This window comes from Bombus bifarius, unplaced genomic scaffold (assembly GCF_011952205.1).
Source record: "Bombus bifarius isolate JDL3187 unplaced genomic scaffold, Bbif_JDL3187 scf7180000008212, whole genome shotgun sequence".
Taxonomy (NCBI): Eukaryota; Metazoa; Arthropoda; class Insecta; order Hymenoptera; family Apidae; genus Bombus; species Bombus bifarius.
The window spans coordinates 109,697-128,573 of record NW_022884515.1 but is presented as its reverse complement, the minus strand read 5'-3'; the positions used below and the strand labels follow the sequence as shown (position 1 = coordinate 128,573).

General features: G+C 34.9%; 1 protein-coding gene across 6 annotated transcripts; it reads right to left on the bottom strand.

The window, feature by feature from the left end:
- Positions 1-362: 362 nt before the first annotated feature.
- LOC117210783 (acyl-CoA Delta(11) desaturase) lies at positions 363-14,538 on the bottom strand. Of its 6 annotated transcripts, XM_033454111.1 has the most exons (7): positions 13,658-14,198; positions 13,310-13,531; positions 5,233-5,642; positions 2,248-2,378; positions 1,770-1,975; positions 1,493-1,678; positions 363-962 (listed from the first exon to the last, which is right to left on the bottom strand). In XM_033454111.1, exons 3-7 carry the CDS (start codon positions 5,498-5,500, stop codon positions 647-649), a joined length of 1,107 nt encoding a protein of 368 aa, XP_033310002.1. In that variant the 5' UTR covers positions 5,501-5,642; positions 13,310-13,531; positions 13,658-14,198; the 3' UTR covers positions 363-646. The 6 variants fall into 6 exon arrangements, with proteins under 6 accessions (XP_033310002.1, XP_033310003.1, XP_033310004.1 ...); XM_033454112.1 differs by lacking the exons at positions 13,310-13,531; positions 13,658-14,198 and adding an exon at positions 14,372-14,538; XM_033454113.1 differs by lacking the exons at positions 13,310-13,531; positions 13,658-14,198 and adding an exon at positions 14,382-14,534.
- Positions 14,539-18,877: the final 4,339 nt, after the last annotated feature.

Here is an 18,877-nt window from a genome sequence, read left to right as displayed (position 1 = left end):
GAAATATTTAAAAATACCGATATTTTCGAATTTCTCGTGTCACTGGGAAAGAATAAATTAAAAGGAGACACAAATTCGTCTATATCGTAAGAGTAATGCGCGATCAAGAATCGTAGAAACAAAGCAGGAACCGTTGGAAGACGGTTAGAGCGATAGATGATCGAGCATGAAGATCTAAAGGGGTTTTACAGACTTTCCATATACATTATACTTCAAGGTTCTCAACTAAAAGGATCAATATATAGTGTCAATATTTATTGACAAACCACATTTTCGTTAAGAACCTTGAAATATCGACAATATTATTGTTCGTCTAATGGCATAGAGTGGCTATCACCACCGTAGAAACATTGATACATTGATACGCTTGATACATTTATCGATTTCGTCACACTGAAGCAGCTTCTGCTCGATACATATAATACTTACAACAATAACATACACATACACATACACATATATATGTATGTATATATATATATACATATAAAACAATAACATATAAAATTCACCGAACGACACAAGAAAAAATAACAACATGGTGATTCATAATTCGTGTCACACACTCCTGTACGTTCAATTGATCACAACACTCGCGGAAATAGAAGGAACATAACGTCGACGTGTAATCACTGCAAATACATTGTCACTCTTTCTTCCTGTCCATCTGTTTTAATTCCTGGAGATCCTCAATTGGAATGTCGGCATCACCGTAGCCCCAAACATGACTGCCATCGCCAGATCTGATCGCTCTGCGCCGAACCATCGCTGGTGACACGTATTTGCGATTGTAAGCCCAACCGATGTGTGCAAAAGCGTCGATGAAGCCCGTGGTCAAGTTGAACGTGTAGTTCCCAAGTTCTCCAGTCTTGTAATCCCACGGAAATACGTGATGAAAGTTGTGCCAACCTTCGCCTAGGGCCGCGATCGAAACCACCACGTTCTCCACTGGAGAGATGTATCTGAAAAATTTGCAAAATTTTTATTTGATCACGAAGAAGAAAGTTCTATCGGTAGAAGTAATATCACTTGAAGTATTCTATGACGAAGGAGAATACACATAGAATGTAAGTTTCACCAAACGAGAAATCTGATCGCAAAAGGGTGGGTACTTAGTTCTGAAACTAAAAATCATACGAATATATAATGCTACTTTCAGACTTAAAACAATGACGCAGAATTAAATTAATAAATCCCCTCTGAAACGTACGGAGAATTTTTGTGATCTCGTGGGAGAAAGTTTCTTCGATGGAGGTAATTTTGTGCAAAGTATTGATTTTACGATAATGGAGAAGCTTGGATCTTCGTACAAATTTCTATTCCGATGAACGCTTAAACAAATGGATTCTAATCAGAGATTTATCTCGCTGATTAAAATGAATGGAGAACTGAAATTTCACACGTGCAAGCGCGTGGTGTCGTGTTCGAGTAACTCGAAACGTCGTAATTTCGATATTTGTGATCTGGAATTTATTGAAAATTGATTGCTTACTTATCGTAAGGTCGCTGGCCCCACATGTGAGCCACGCTATTCACGAAGAAGGCTATGTTGAGCGTAACGCAGAAACGAAAGTTGAAGTTCACCCAGAAAGATGTCCAGACAGATTCTGACCAGAAGTAGCAAGGCACGCCGACCGGAAATCCAATGGTTAGAAGGGCAAACAGAGGTATGTAGTATCTGTAAACGAATATATCACTCAACGAAACTTATCAAATTATTGGAATTAATTCTTAGAATTCAGAATCATAAATTCTCGAACAATATTTACCTTTTTTGCCACATGACAAGTGGATCAGCTTCCAAGTCGCTCATGTCCACTGCTTTTCGTTTTGCCACAACATCAGGATGAGGTGTTGTAAAAAGCCAGCCCACGTGGGCGAAGAAGAAACCCCTTTTCGCGTTGTGGGGATCCGCATCGGTTTCGCTGTACTTATGATGTACCCTGTGGTCCAACGCCCACGCGTATACGTGTTTCTGTAGATGAAAAGTGTTTGTAAATCGTTTAGAAATTGTTGAACATTTAGGGAAATTAAAAAGGAATAATTATATTGCGACGTTCGAATTTTTTTTAGAAATTTGTTAGAATAATTTAACCACCGGAAATTAATTTCTTAGATATTTTGGTCGCAGAAAATTAATCTTTCAGTGATTGGTTATTGAAAATTCGTTTCTAAAGAACCAGTTAATTATCAGAAGATGATTTTATAAAAATTCATAAAAATTGGAATGAAGAGAAAATTACGAACTTGTCCAGTTATGGTGAATAGTAATATTAGTAAGAATCGAAGAGGCCATTTCGCTTTATACGCCCTGTGGGACCACAACCTGTGCGCCCCCGCGGTTATACCGAATCCGGAAGTGTATATAACCACGAACGCTGCAACAAAACGCATCATAATATTCATAGCTCTGGCTTTTGAGTCCAACGTAACAAGTGTATTTCTAGTTCTACTCTCGCATCAGACATATTTATAATCTGAACTTGATCACATACAATGTATTCACAGTACAGACATATTTATATTATGCGATATATTTAATTTAATCCTCCGAATGATAAGACAAAAATTTATCTCTGTCCTCGATGTTTGAAATTTGTATTATCGTACCGATTATCAAATTTGATACCATTAATTACACCTTTAGTTTTCTCAATCTCCTTTATCCTCTCCAATTCTAAGAAAAATTCTAAAATTTAATTTAATGTCGACTAATTCTCGTTCATATAAATCATTCGATCTATCAAACTTATTTACGATGTACTTTGCAAATTCGAGAAAATATTCCACGATGATCAACAGTTGTTCGTTACAACAGCCTTACATAATGTTTCGGAAGCATGAGAAACGGATTAAATTTGCGTATTTCTAACTCCACGCAATCGGATTGTTTCCAGTTCGTTCATATTCTCGCTTTCATTCATCTTCCTGCCTGTTTTGATTATCGCGTGAATCATCACCAAATATTCGAGGATTTGTGCGTTCCACACGCGCGGTTAACCAAAATCAAGAGGAATGTTCCGATTCTAATATTAGAAGGTGATTAAACTCGAGAACGATTTGCTTCTGTACTCTCATTCGTGCTTTTTTCTTCGGGTTTTCCACATTTTTAAATATTACGCTCTACATCCAAGATCCTAGCGTTGTAATGATATAACAGTTTAAATGGACGGAGGAATTTTTTAATTTCTATTTCTCGAAACGAAAATTTTATAAATTTCTGTTTCTTAATGAAAATAATTATTTAAAGATTGCGTGGTGGATTTCAACAAAAATTTCTATAAACACTTTATTTTATCGTATTTTGCGCTGTACGTTAGAGTTATTCGCGTTATGGTCGAGAATTAGTTCGGCTTGTCGAGCATCGATGACGAAGTCGACGTAATTTGCGAGGCCAAGAACAGTGTCATAGATTAATAATAATCAGAAAATGGCCTCGGTTTATTTCTGTCGTCGGTTCGAATTTTTGCAGCAGAACCGTTCCGAAGTCAGCACGCAACGCACTTCCGTCGTGGCTCTCGTTTCTGAAATGCATTATGTAATGATCGAGACACAAAAGTTTCATCTAATGAATTACATGTCGCTTTCTATCGTTCCTAATCGCGATGAAAGTACGTTAAAATGTTAGTAGAATTTATAAGCGTGAGTAAAGAACCAGGATATTATTTAGAAGCAAGATATCGGAGAAATTTTTACAAAACCGTCGTTTAGAAGACCCATCGATCTTAACTTCGACTTAAAAAGTTATTAACAAAATAACTTTTATAAGTAGAACGTACGTTTTTGACACTAGGTGCACATTTAAGGAGTCAGCACGTGGTGCATACGTGTTGTATACAATTGTTCTCACATTTATCGTTTTGTTTCGATTCCTATTAGATTTGAGTCAGTTTAATCTTTGTCGCCCTTACTCAAGAGTCTAATCCTGATAACGTATGTGATGGTCAAGGTCACTGGAGGAGAGTTCTTTAAATAGCAGTTTTATCGAAGTTTTTCTTATACGTCGAATTTTCCCCTTTTATTCCTTCGATTTTTTATTTTTCGATTTTATATTAATCGTTGATACAAAAATATTGTAGGAACGGAATTAGAATCATCGATGACCAACAATATATATTTACATATCCCCTTCCATGAACCTCAGCGATCGATGCTTAATCTGATTGTTGAGTACTTCGTAGAATTTTCGCAGCCCAGTTAACTATTTTTCAGTATGATACGTAACATATGATAGCACAGTACAATATTGATTTCAGATTCTGACCTATAAGCACAATACGTATGCATATGTATATTAATCACTGAGAACGCTGAATAATAATAAATAATAACCGATGAATCAGACTGACATTAAAATTTCAATGTTTTATCGACTTGATAAACGAATTATCTGAATATCTGAAGAAATATGGTCTTCTATCTTGAATGAGAGTCATGAAAAAGTAATATTGAAGTATTGAGAAGAGTAGGTGTGATTATATCGCTACTAACGTTTTATTCTTTAATTTAATCTCCTGTTATGTCATACAATCTACCGTGCTGATACGATATACATCTTCAATGCAGAGTATTGTGAAACGATTCTAACATTGTGGATTACTCGCTCTTTTTGCATTTGAATTTCAGTTCGATTAAACTTAATTTGTATTTTCCGCTATATACTTATCTCTATTATCTATTCTTTATACGATATACTTATTTTTTGCTATTATACAATCTGTCCTGCGATCTAGCAATTTCACGCTCAAGGATATATTTTTTACCCTTGATTGACGAAAAATGGGTATTATCCTTCCAGCAGCTTTCTAGGTTATAAAAAAATCAATTTCTTTCCTGGATTCATACAGTGCGTCATCGGTCGTATACAATATGCAGTCACCCACAAAAGTCCTCGTACATTCTATAAAAGGTTTCATCGAAAATCAATTTCATCTAAACGAAGCACATTAGAACGTCGTACAATGACCACATGTATACATCGTTAATTTTTTTTTAAAGCAGTGATATAACGGTTCTTAGTCGTATTAATTAATACAGAATGCAATAACTTGGCAGTCAAATTTTCTAGCATGTCATTTGAACAGCAATGAATTTTCTCATATGGTAAACGAAGATGTTCGTGAGTAATTGTACGCACACGGTATATCTTTGAATACGACAGTGTGAAAGATACGGAATATTCCCTCATCGATAATAATAACCACGAACAAACATAGTTTCGATTACACTTACCCCATAACGTGGTAAGAAGCTTGGCTTCGGTGAAGATAAGGTACAATCCGTAAATGCAGCCTACGTGAACGAAAACTAACGCGATGAAATCCGGCCACGTGATACGAGGAACATATTCCACTTTACTGCTACGATAAGTTTCGTCAACCGCCAAATAGTCGTCTGTTTCAGCCAATTTACGATTCTTCGAATCGTTTTCCTTATATTCATCTTTCAACTGCGACACTTCGCACGCGGTGGCTGGAACTCGATCCTTGCTCGGAGACATTTTTATTTCACTTTTCACGAATTCGTCAGAAAATTCTAATTCAATGGAGGAGGAATATATTCAGATGTTATTCAAATTTATTTCTTGCATCGTAGCTTCTCTCGAAGGTGGTGATATCAGTTGGGTGGACGAAAAATATTTCCTGTAACAACAATAGGTGAAGCGATTATTTTCAACTCTTTATCCTATAGCTCTTATGTAATCGAAGCTTAATGGAAATATAATTTGAATGTAAAGTATATGTCCTTCAAGAAGAGCAATTCTCTCGTGATGTTTCATTTGGCTTAGTCATTCGTTAAGAATTAATGTCGCGTTACACTGAAAAGTTATTGATAGCTGTTATGAACGATCGGCTTCCTTCGGCTTTCAACCATCATTCTGGAAGTTTAATTCGATTTTGAAATATACTTCATACGTCTTTTAAGAAAATTTCATAATTTACATTCCGTCTTTTTATATATTATACAGGGTGGTTGGTAACTGGTGGTACTAGCGGAAAGGGGATGATTCTACGCGAAAAAAGAAGTGGAAAATATAGAATAGAAATTTAAAAATTTAAAAATTTAAAAATTTAAAAATTTAAAAATTTAAAAATTTAAAAATTTAAAAATTCAAAAATTTAAAAATTTAAAAATTTAAAAATTTAAAAATTTAAAAATTTAAAAATTTAAAAATTTAAAAAATTTTTTAAATAACGTCAATTGAGACAACGATCTACAGTGAGATCCGTTATAACGAGACGCGATAAAGTGCACGCATACCGAGCGAAAATTCAAAGTCGATTTTCTCGAAAACAAAGCCACAAACGAAAAATGTTTATTCTATATTTTCGACTTCTTTTTTCGCGTAGAATCACCCCCTTTTCGCTTGTACCACCAGCTACCAACCATCCTGTATATCAGTTCAGTATTAGATTATTGGGAAGTTTATTAAACCAAACAGGTGTATTTTCCAATGATAGACTTTCCTTTTGGGAACTTAATTCGAATTATAATCACGTGTCTTTGAATAAAATTCCGCAATTTGTGTTACTTCCTTTACCATAAGTTATGTATTATTTAGGAAACGTGTTAAACAACCGCGATATTTTATCGATAATAAATTTTTTCCCTTTTTTTATCTAATAAATTGTAGAAACAATGTTACACATGAAACAACGTACAATGTTTCTTCCGGCTATGCGATCTGTGTAGGTCGGTTCTACAATAAGTGAATACCTATGAATCGTTCAATCACTGAAGGATATCACTATACGCAACCAATGGTTGAGAAAGACTGAGTGATACAGCCCGACTGAATGCTGAACGATAAACTCTATCGATCGTAGATATTGCCATGTGTGGTATCACTACATGCGTTGATAAAATAATTTATTTTCAGATACTCATTACCATCGCACGTGATTGTATCCTTGTATTTCGTGAGTATTCTTTTAGTTTAATTACGTGTCCGACGATCTGCAGGTATTTTGTGAAACAAGAAATTACATTGAGAAAGAACAAAAAAGTAAAGTTGGAAAATTACAACACTGAGCTTTTCTATTGCAATGTGTAAAATTACTAAAGTTTCTAGATATTCAAGAAGATGAATCTTTAAATAAGTTCCTGCTTCGAATTAGATCGTCACTTGTCGTTTTAATAGATAATAATTGTCGCAATAGAAACACTGTTACATGTTATGTATATACTGACAATGTTTTAAGTGGTGTACGTTTATCGCAATTTATGCTTCCGATGATATCTACACCTGGTTCGAAGAATTGCCCTATGTTATGATAGGTTATTGGTAATAGTCTCCCTAAAATATAGATGGATAATCGGGTCACACATTAGTGTTGAAAATGAAGGACGAGCAAACGAAATATTCTACAATGACACATCGAACTGGAAATAACTTAGAATCATAAATAATAATGCCGAAAATCAATTTAAATAAAACTAAATAAAATGCTTCTTGTTCGAATCGTCAAATAACGATTAAATATCGTAACGAAAAATTATGAAAAATATTTAATTTGTTTCATTTCTAAATATTTAAGTCTTGACTATAGAAATTTTGTTGCTATTGTTGCAAATAATTTTTCTTCTTAATACGTGCGTAATCGTTTCTTCTACAAATCCCAAAATTCTTCACTGTGTTGTATTATACCAATAAACTGAAAACTCAAAGTCATTTCGGAGACGATTGGTTCGTGCCTAAAACATACATTTTTCACCAAATGGTCTAGTTTTGCTTCAACTTTTTTTTTATATTGTGTACCACGAAGAATATTAAAAGGACGAAAAGAAGGAATGCTATTAGAACGACGAAAAATAGCGGAGGGTAATGTATCTGGCGCCAGTCTTTCCGAGTGTACGGATTTCATATTCGTGTTCTTACTTAAACGTATCGTGATTCACGTAAAAGTTGACGTAGTTACGAACGTTGATGAACACTCAATAAAGGAAACGGATACAGGAACGATACGACTGGCGCCACGTATCTTCAACACTAGGGGGTGGAGGTAATATTCCTTTGCCATAGGTGATGTTGCTCGTTTTTATGTTGATGCGTTAGAAAAAGATGCACGGTAAAACGAAGAGAAAGCATTCCGTTGGAATAATTAATTAGGAATATTTTAATTAAGAAGATAGTCAAATTTTCTAAAGCAGAATTGATATTCAGGGAAGATATTATTCTCTGTTCGGTTTTCGATTATGTGGATCATGGATATTATTCGCATAACGTTCAACAATATGAATACACTTTCTTTTTCACAATTTTCGACTTTTCCACTCTCCTAATACAAGATAGTTATATAATCTGGTAAATAGTTATTTTTATCACGGTCCTTACGAAATGAGTTATAGCCCCTTGTATATGCTTCGTTATTTTTCAATCAGCGCGTCCAGTTGGTTCTCGGAACTCGATCAGATGTTCACGGAAAATTACGTTACGAATCGAAACGGTATTTACGAATCTCGTTAACGACCCCTTGATTGGACAATACGTGCCGCCTATATGTAGACGACTCGTAAATAAGTGTAAAACTACTGTGTCAGACTTCGGCCAAAAACGTTTGGCCACATTTCCATCACGAAGAAGATACTCCTTGGAGCTTTTGCACATAGGAAATGCAAAACTTGCTTCGCTAATACGCTCGGTTAATGTCCGACTGCAAATCGATACGGTACGTTTGCCGTTTCGGAAAGGATCGACCCTGTTGCAAAATGCAAGAGCTCCCGTTGACTGGTAGATGGTGCAAACCCTTTCGCCACCCTCTGCCCATTGCTCTACGCCTTTTTGTACATAGCATTGTATACCTGTGAGATGTTGAAAGAAGCATAAAAGGAGCATAAATGCTAGGACAAATACAGTCGTCGATTCTGAGAAATATTTTCTTACGTGACGTGATGATACAATGGTAGTATTTAACGATCTAAATATTATCCGTATTATTATATCGATTTCAACGAAGATATTCAGAGAAATGTGTAACAGGCATTCAGAGTATTAAGAGCGACATGTAAAATTTATCTTTAACTTGTAGAAGCCTCAATATGAATTTCATGCAATGAATTATACAAAATCGTACGAATGAATTATTTAGAACAGAATACTTCCAGGAACTATTTTCGAACAAAGATTGACACAGCTCTGCATCGTTTACTTCAAAAACACCAGGCAGAGGTTTACAAAGTTGGGGCGAAAGTTACGACGGAAATTTGCTTCGGTAATAGACTGTTTATACCGCGTGACTTGGAAAATTTTATACGTCGACGTCGACGTTCTTCACAGGTACGATGCAAATAGTTATAATAATGGTATTGAGGAATCATGGATGATAAATGGTGGTATTTAGAAAATTCATAAAGTCTTGCACGTTGATCTCGTAAAAAAGTACAGACTTCTAACTGTAGCCAAGTCTGTCGGAGTGATAAACATGCCAAAGCGACGAACTTTATCAAGTGTTTCTTATAGAATTTGATGTTGAATTTGATCGAACCATGTAATAGAATTGAAATATTGAATCTCAGTTTTCTATCGACAAATTTGTCTCATTCAGTTAGTTAAAAAATGTATTCGAAATTAACGCGTACACTCAGCGCCGAGTTATTTCCGGCCAATGCTATATCAATTTGTAATAAACGTTTCTTTTTACATTTATCAAGCAAGCTATAATATACTATTAACGTGCAAATGCTATTTTTTCCAAGAACTAGCATCGAAATTTTGCACTCCGAGAACATTTCATAAAGAACTGTGCATTAATTTCCTGTTCAAATATATACACGTTTTACATATCAATTGCGTTTTAGGATTTTCACCATAGTGTCAATCTTCTCTGCAAACGTTTCATCCTGACTTCGTGATTAATTTCTTTTTTTAGATTTATTTTGGATTTATCAGCTCTCAAAGAGACACGAGTAAATATCCAGTAAGATCTAATACAATCTAAAATTGAATTTAATCATCGTAAAACGATCGTGCGCGTAATAAGAAACTTGATTAAGAATAATTACGTCGAGTACACGGTTGGAGCTCCGTCCATTATTTTTCTTCTATTAAACATTCGATATAGCCACGTCCTTTGTTAAATGATGATTAATTAAAACGCAACACGGCAAATGTTGGTAATTAGCTAATGTAGAGAGTCACAGCATGTAACGAATGGGGAAAAAGAAGAATCTAAGGCAAATGTTGCAATCGATGTAGATGGATAAACACGATAGCGATCGTATTTAATCGAGAAACAACCGGAATACGGACGACAGGAACGATTTTCCTTGTTCGTCGTCGCGGGAGGGTCTTAATGAGGGAGGACGTCTTAATGGAAAAAGACATCGTTCAGAGGAGACGATTTAGAAACTCGTAAAAAGGCGTGAAGCACTTGACATCACGAAACTGCAAAAAGATTATTTTCAGAGTCTTGTTGCGCAATAATTTATCAACTAATATCACTGATATTAAGGAATCAACAACTTACACATAATAAGTGGTAGATATCTTCCTTACAATTTTTGTTATTTTACTTGCAACGCTTGTCACTCATGAAATGCCTAATAACTTCTAATTTCTAATTTCTAATATTCTGTCGAATAATTTTCCATATTTTCGATACTGGACATAGTTTTATGGTTGTTAGTAGTAAATACTCTCGTGTATATGAGAAAGAACAGTCTGTGATTCATAAACTTGCAACGATGTAAAAAATTTCATTTTGCAATTCTTCTACCTTTTATCGTAACGAATCGAAAAACAATCGATCAGCTATCGATATTACAAACGCATTATCCGCTTACAAGCCTATTTTAAACGACATTTAAGGACAAATAAGAAGCATAAAGAAGCGAAATAGATTATCGACGATACGTTTATACAAGGCAGTACGTGAATGAATACATCAAGATCGATTAGTGACGCACGAGACTAATAACTATGTGTTTTTACAAATGTGGGACACAATTTCTGTGTCGTGGCTCGCCTTCCATTTACGACGATATAATCTTTAATCGGAATTTATTGTTGAGAATTCATAGTTCACGGCCGAATCGTTCTTGCCTTTGGTAGGTCGTGATTCTCTATTGAAGTTGATGTGAAACGATCAACCGATGACAATCGAAATAATATCGCTCGTAAACTTTAATAGTTTCATTGAATACTTTTTATTTTTCATTGATCTTCGTTGTTTTTAAATTTACGTTCTATCACAGAAAAAACAGAAAACGATTGAGGTCAAAGTTTGCAGTGATCTTTAACTAGTCGCAGGTCTCGTAATCGAAAATGAATAGGTGTTCGCGCCCGATATTACGCCACTTACGAGTAATAACGTATACTCTTTGTATCTATAAAGACTTGTTACGAGTCTCTTAAGGCTATCTGATATAGTGATGAATCATTTGAACATACAAGCGTAAGATGGATACACGCGCTGTATTTAAGACGCGACCACATAAAACCAATCATCGATCTGAATTCCTATGTAACGTTTTGTAAACGAATGGCGAGCTGGTCTTTTTGCCTTCGGTCTCGCTTCTTGCGTGTACGTTAGCATTTACGATTACATAATTGAAAAAAATGGTAGCTTTGTACTTTAATAAAATATTTATCAATCGTGTGATCGAACGTGAGCAAATTCAGTTCAGCCAAAGGAGCATACTGTTTCTGCGAATCTTCAAATAGGATAAGATAAAATTTATAATAAAAAATCTCGTAATTGCGATCCATTGAATGTTTATCAAACTAGTCACTAGAACTAAATATAAGTATCGCGTAATTCTCGATCGAAATACGTGTTCTATGTTACTACGAAATCGTACCTCGATTATCCTAGAATTTCATTCATAATCGAGGAACGGTTTAACCATCAATCACTACCGATTTATGTTTCCTGTTTATGGCAATTTCCATTGGAATGCCTGACTTAAAGGAGCACATAACTTCTAACCTTGATTATCTTAAATCATTGAAGTTGTAATAAATTTATTTCCGTTCATAGAACTCGTATTTTCCATTAGGGTAGATTAGCACGAGACGAATATTCCACTTTAAAATTGTTAAAAATTTTCTGTCATATGTACGTAATCGTTATATGAAAAATTTGTTACATTTTGAAACTTTGAAACTTACAATTATCGAAACCATGAAAGTATCTACTATATATAGATACTGGCGATTTTGGCAAAATTGTTATTGATTTTTATTAAGATAAAAAGATATATTCTATATATTTGTTCATGTTTATTTAAAATACACTAAACGTTGGTAGTTCTAATGCTGATCAAATGAAACGAAACACACGATGCTTCTAAACAGACGTCTACGTAGTATTATATAGCACAGTAACATATTACACCAATTTCCCGCGAAGTGTACGTAGCTAAAAAATTATTTGATTAAATAAGAATTCCACAACGCATACGGAGCCAGCGCCTATAAATAATTATTCTCATCATCGCGCTCCAAGGCTGAATCTAACATGAACCACGTATGAGTACAAGCATATTATATATACGTGGTACAGGTGCACGTACTATGCAGCTGATGATGATCCAGCGGATCACGTCGATATTTTCACGTATCTCTTCAAGCCAAATCTAACCAGACGTCGATCTAAAAATATACTCGAAAAATAGAAACATCGCTGTCCATGGTATCGGCATAGTCGTCTATCATATTAGCGTGCATCGAATACGTACCTCGCGGAGGTATTGTCATTCGACTGGCGCAGACGGGCGTTGCGATATCGTTCGTGTAATTAGGATCTAAAGGGGCGTTTAGATTAATATTATTACCAAAATATTTAAGGTTTTCGACATTGTATCGTCAATATATTGATAGATGTATATATCGATGGTCTAGAAAGACTCTTACGTAGGATAATGTTGAGAACCATAAATATCGACAATAATATTGATCGTCTTTAATTCTCCTCTACGATAAGATTGCGTCGGACGCAGTTAGGGTATCCTACATTGCAGGCTGATTGGAACACGGTTAGTAGTTTAGCCAAGTAGCAAGTAAAGCTGAATTTACATTGCTAGTTTTGAAGGATCATTGCGGATGAGACAAGAATGAAAACGATGTTTTTTTATGAATCGTTCATAGTGATCATCCGCAATGATACAGTGTAAATTTAGCTTTATTTGCTGTGTACTTAAATATACTTGAACTACTTGCCGTGACTGAACCAGTCTGAAGAGGCCAATCCTTGTCAACAACTTTCGAGGTCACTCAAGCCAGATAAGAAAAAGATTCCGCTTTGACTCTTACAAATTGTCAAGACAAGGCGTGGATCAATTAAACTGACGTGTGTGTACACGTACTTACGTAAATTGACGGTAGAACTAGATATTCAAGAAGTACGTAGAAGTCGATAAGAGATATTGGTTCGTTGTCTCGTCTATGTTTCTATACGCTTTCTTTATTCGTTATCAATTTAACGAAGAAAAAGGTAGAAACTTATCATAGTGGTTATGAGTTGCACCTGTTTACCTTTCACTTGTATGACGACACCACTTTATGAATCATTTTTTCCTCTAATATTCGATCCTGTTTATTGAAAGTGATCGAACAGTCATAAATTAACACGTGCATATCGTTGACAGCTATCAGGTATATGTATTTTATCACCGGTATGATGATTATCCAATCGATCATCTTTTACAGTACACTTACCTTTCCAATATAATTCTCTGTCGAATACCCACATGCAAAATCCATCAAAATTCGCATTATATATCCGTATCAGGCTTCGTTATTTAATTGATTCTCAGATCAAACGATTCATCGTCATATTTATCATATCGTGTTGTATCACTATTTCAATGATTATCCGATCTATCACTCACTATAACATGCTTGACTCTTAAACATGGTTTTCCCAAATCTCCATTAAACACGTGTTATTTCGAAATTCGGAGGAGCTTCGCGCCAGAGAAGCATTTCATAGCATTTATCAGTTCACATTAAATCACCATTTAATAAGATTATCTGATCGCTTATGATTCATAATATCCGCTTCTTCGATACGATTTTGTACTTTTTCACCTTGAAAACTCCGAGAAACTTTCGGAAAGCAGATTTCTCTAAGCATCTGATTAGAACCGAATTGAAACACCTGCAATGACGCGGCTACTATCACGACGGATACGTAGAATTTAACACAGGTGTTCTTTTCAGGTGTTTCGCGGCTCTTTTAACTCAATCAATTGGATCATGATAACTCGCAACTGGAAATTCTGGAAATTGTGGTCTTACGATCGCGACATCGTATCAGTTGCAGCGATATCTGATAGCGACGAAGATTCTTCGAAATAAGGAGAACTTTTTCGAAGAATTTCGGATGTCGATTGGATGAAAGTATTTAGATATGTGGTAGAAATGGATTACAGTGTGACACCTGTCCCTCCGTGTTATTTCTAGCCGGTTCCATGCTTCGTTCCGCGATCCGCGTGGAATAAACACTGTCCTGATGGCAAACTCGCGCGCCTCGAGTAACAAACTCGCTCGTTCCGTGCGCGTGTACTCACGCCGCCACGAAACACGCCGACTAGACACGGATCGGCACGAAGCATGGCAATCTTTCGTTAGATCTGGTTCCTTGTGTTACACAATACGTTATTTGCTAATAAATAATAATTAGCTATGTTTTTATAAATGGGTACGCATCACGCGAAAGACTTTTAGTAAAAACTTTATAAATACGTCTCAGAATTCAATGAATAAGTGAAAATTGATATTTAAATTCTTGTATAATATACATATGCTGGTTTTGTGAATAGAAAATTCTGTATATTTTTCAATGTACTAATGTCATTTTATAAAAAATTTCCTTGAATCCTTCGCGGATGATGGCAGATGTAAGAGATGTACGCAATACCTCTTTAGAAATAATTATAGAGCTTCACGATGAAGAGTTTCCATATGTGTTTTTATTTTTATATAACATGGTCAACGTAACGTAGGGTCCTTCGGTGAAATTGAAATCTCTTTCCTCGACGAAATGATCGCTGGTCGTCGTAATTCTTCGTTGAATTTCACACGATATTGTGTAGGGAGAGAAGGTATAATTCTGCCACGAATTTGCACAATATGTCCGAAAACGTAACTTAAATACAGGATGCAAATTAATCCTTTGCATTCGCGTGAAAATTTGCGTGATACGATCGGTCGGCGACTCGAGAGAAGATTTTATACTGCAGACGAATTGATCAATTTCATCGACGTTAACCGTTTCTGAAAAATGAAATACTAATCGTATGTTCTGATCCTAAAATTAAGGAACTTTCAGAAAGTTCCAATTAATTTTAATTTACAAAATTCTATTTATTTCTTTGCGAATTCAAATCACCAACTAGTGGTACTTCTGGCAGCAAAGTTCTCGGGTAATTTCTTTTCCATTGAACAATATAATTCATCATACTCTGAGCCATCATAAAAGGAAAAATCTCAGGAAGATCTGGAGATCAGTGATGTGATAAAATTTAAAGATAATCAGAGATAGAGACGTGTAAAATGCTACAATTTGCTACAATGCTACGCGACTAGTAACGTTTCTCAGTATGTTCTTTGATAATTGACTATTATAAATACACTAAGAATATGTTACTCGAATAGATGACACACACGCTACGCGTTATGCGAAATTCTAGCGGCGTTGAAAAACATCAACGATTATCAATATAACGAGGCAGCAAAAAGTAACGTCGATTTCATAATTGTTCATGCATTTCGTGTGAACATCCTCTTTGTTAGTGCAAGGACGAAAAAAACCAAGCGTTTATCTTTATTATTATTCGCGGAAGATTTATTAGAAAGATATCGTTGTATTTTATTAGAAAGATATTGCAAAATATTTATTTCTATATCACTGTAATAATATAACTCGATTCTTATCACTTTTAAATATCTTGTTTACACAAAATCTTTGTTTACACAGAAACTGATGTATAAGTCTGATTCATGTATAAAATAGCGTTTTTAATTCCGTGATGTCAGATGTTTATTTTTTAAGATTATACGTCAGTCTGTAGCAGCAGTTACACAAGAATCAACCTTGCAAGCCTATTATACTAGTTTGAATTCAAAGGACGCGTTCGAACAAACGTAAAAATGTTTTGAATATCTTATATCAATCTTACTCTTCGTTATTATTACTAGACATTTCGAAACTTATTCCAAATTCGTATCTTCGTTAATAATCCTATGCCTGATCATCGATATTATACAATTTTGAGAACATTGAGCAAACCTGTCAATTTCATTTTTATTTTATTTATTTGAAAGATTATTTCGACGAATTCATTATCTTCGTTAATAATATCTTGAATCTGATTACTCGGAATATCGTTAAATATTGATTTAAAACATCTGATGATAATGGGAATACATCATTTTTCTGTCGTGTCAAATAATTAAGAGATTAAAGTTTCTAATAACAGGTAGCTAGTTCGTGATCGGTATCGATCTCGATTCGAATCTGTCTCAGCTTCAAGGATCTAAATATAATGCGTTGAAAGCAAATTATAATTTTTAGACAGTTAATCTCATCGAGAATTTATGTTTTGCGGTTTATGCAATTTCATATTTTAATGAACGTAAGTAAAGAAATGACACGTAACTAGAAATTGGTTTTATTCTTCAAATGTTATGACCGCTACTCTACTTTGCGTATCTTTAAGTATTATGTCTATTTTGTACGTTTTAGCGTATTTCAGTTCGCTATGTATGCATAAACATCCGGAATTAAGTTATTATAGTTATTTAACAGAAAGAGACGACGAAGGCTGTTATCATTGTTACGTTGCGTGCGATCGTAACGTAAAATTATTACAGAACCACTAAAGGAACTGATTCTTTGATTTCTTATCAAGTAACGAGTTATCAAGATATTAAGTACGAATAATCCCACAACAAAATGAATCACGGATATAATATTGAATGAGAAGATTGTTTATTGTTTTCGTCTAGAGTACAAATGTCAATAGTCGTTTTATCGTTATGTATTACCATCCTATTTTAAATGTACAATATCATTCTATTTTACAACCGTTTAATCATAGTCTTAAGAAATTTCAAAATCGTAAAAAATTTATTCGTGGACGAATTGGTATAAAAAATTCTCGAAAATTTACTACGATAATATCGATTGAATTCATGAAATCTTCACCTAGGTTTCATTTCCTTAATTACGTCCATAAATGTGTAAAGATACATAAACTAAAATAACTGAATTTCGAAATTCGAATGTAAATGTGACCATAGCAAGAGAGAAACTTTTCATCATCGATCAGATAAAGGACCGATCTGGTCACCTCGTTCAACTTCGTATCGCATTCTCTGAGATGCAATCGTTCATGAGATAATAGACGTTTTGTTATCTCTGTTTTCACCATGAACCTCCGCGGTCTAGAGCGCTGAACGTTAGAATTGCATATAAACTGCAGTACCTGCTTCACATTAAGACCCAAGACAAATTTAATCGAAAATGACTTCGACCTTAACGGAATCAACCGTATTATCGATAGACTTATCGGAGAGAAATCTCCCGAGAATACAAGTTCGCAAGACAACTCAAACGCTATTCAACCTTCCTGTCTCGCTGTTTTCTTCCCACACTGTTCTGTCGAGGATGCGACAGATCTCATCGAAAGAATCTCCCACAAGTACGATATGAAAACAGTTTTCCTTATACATATTAAGATATCACGAATAATCAGCTGCTCGGGCTGAAGAGCCTACTCCAATAACTAGAGACACCAGGTCTCTGTAAAATATCCTGCACACGTGGGAAGTTCTATATTCGTGAAACTGGAGGAATGCGAGTACATTGGTCACAGAACGCGAAAATTACATGAGACCGAAGCATACGACTGTGTATACGACAGCAATAGCAGAATAGCAACTAATTACGGGGCAATTTTTATTTTTTAAGCGATCAGCTGACAAATTAAAAATTCCGTTAACTGATCAGCGAATCCGGAAATGCACGTCATCTTAATCACCGGCTCAGAGGTTCCAATCGGAAATCGTCGTCATCCTGATTACCGTTCCGGAACGACCTACTTAAAAGAGTGTTTTTCCAGAATCACAGCAGTATCAGTGCGACACCCTGACGAAGCCAATCGCAATGCTGGCAAAAGTTTGCAATTCTTTATCTTCTGATATCGGCACTTTTCCGCAAGCCTCAGACAGTGTTAGACGAAGCAGCGTTAAATGTACGAACGTTAAGCGCAACAGAGTGAATATTTATCAGAAGAAATTACGACAGATAACGAGAACCAAAGGTTAATAAGAAATTATGAGAAACCTATAAATTGTTACGTATTGAAATGATATGTAAATTGCTTTTTCCTTTGGTAGAAACTATTAGAATTTTAATTTTATACAAATCAGAGTTTCCGTGTATGTATATCGATGCTCGCTGGTCGCTTCGATTTTTAACTATCATGCACGATTATTCTTGTGGTAATCATTGTATCATGTGATACATGTTATCACAGTGATAAGTCGACGATTAATACCGCGAAGGTTTAAACGAATAATTACTTGGCAAAAAATATACAAACTATAATAATTATTATAATTGCCACGAATTCTACCACATTCGTATTTTTATTGAAAGATATTTGAACGACATCTGTACCCTCGTGTAAAAACCATTTTATTTTTAATGAATTTCTTAACGAATTTTTGTTTTAACGATTTATTGTCATAACTTATAATATTCTCCGTCTTTGTAGACATAATTAATGAAACTATCTGAGAGTCAAATATAACGCGGTTATCTGCCCCTAACAATTTTCTGCAGACTGTACCCTATTCCCTTTAACAAACTAGATATTAAATTATAATTAATAACGAGATATAACAGTGTGTATGGAGGATACATATTTT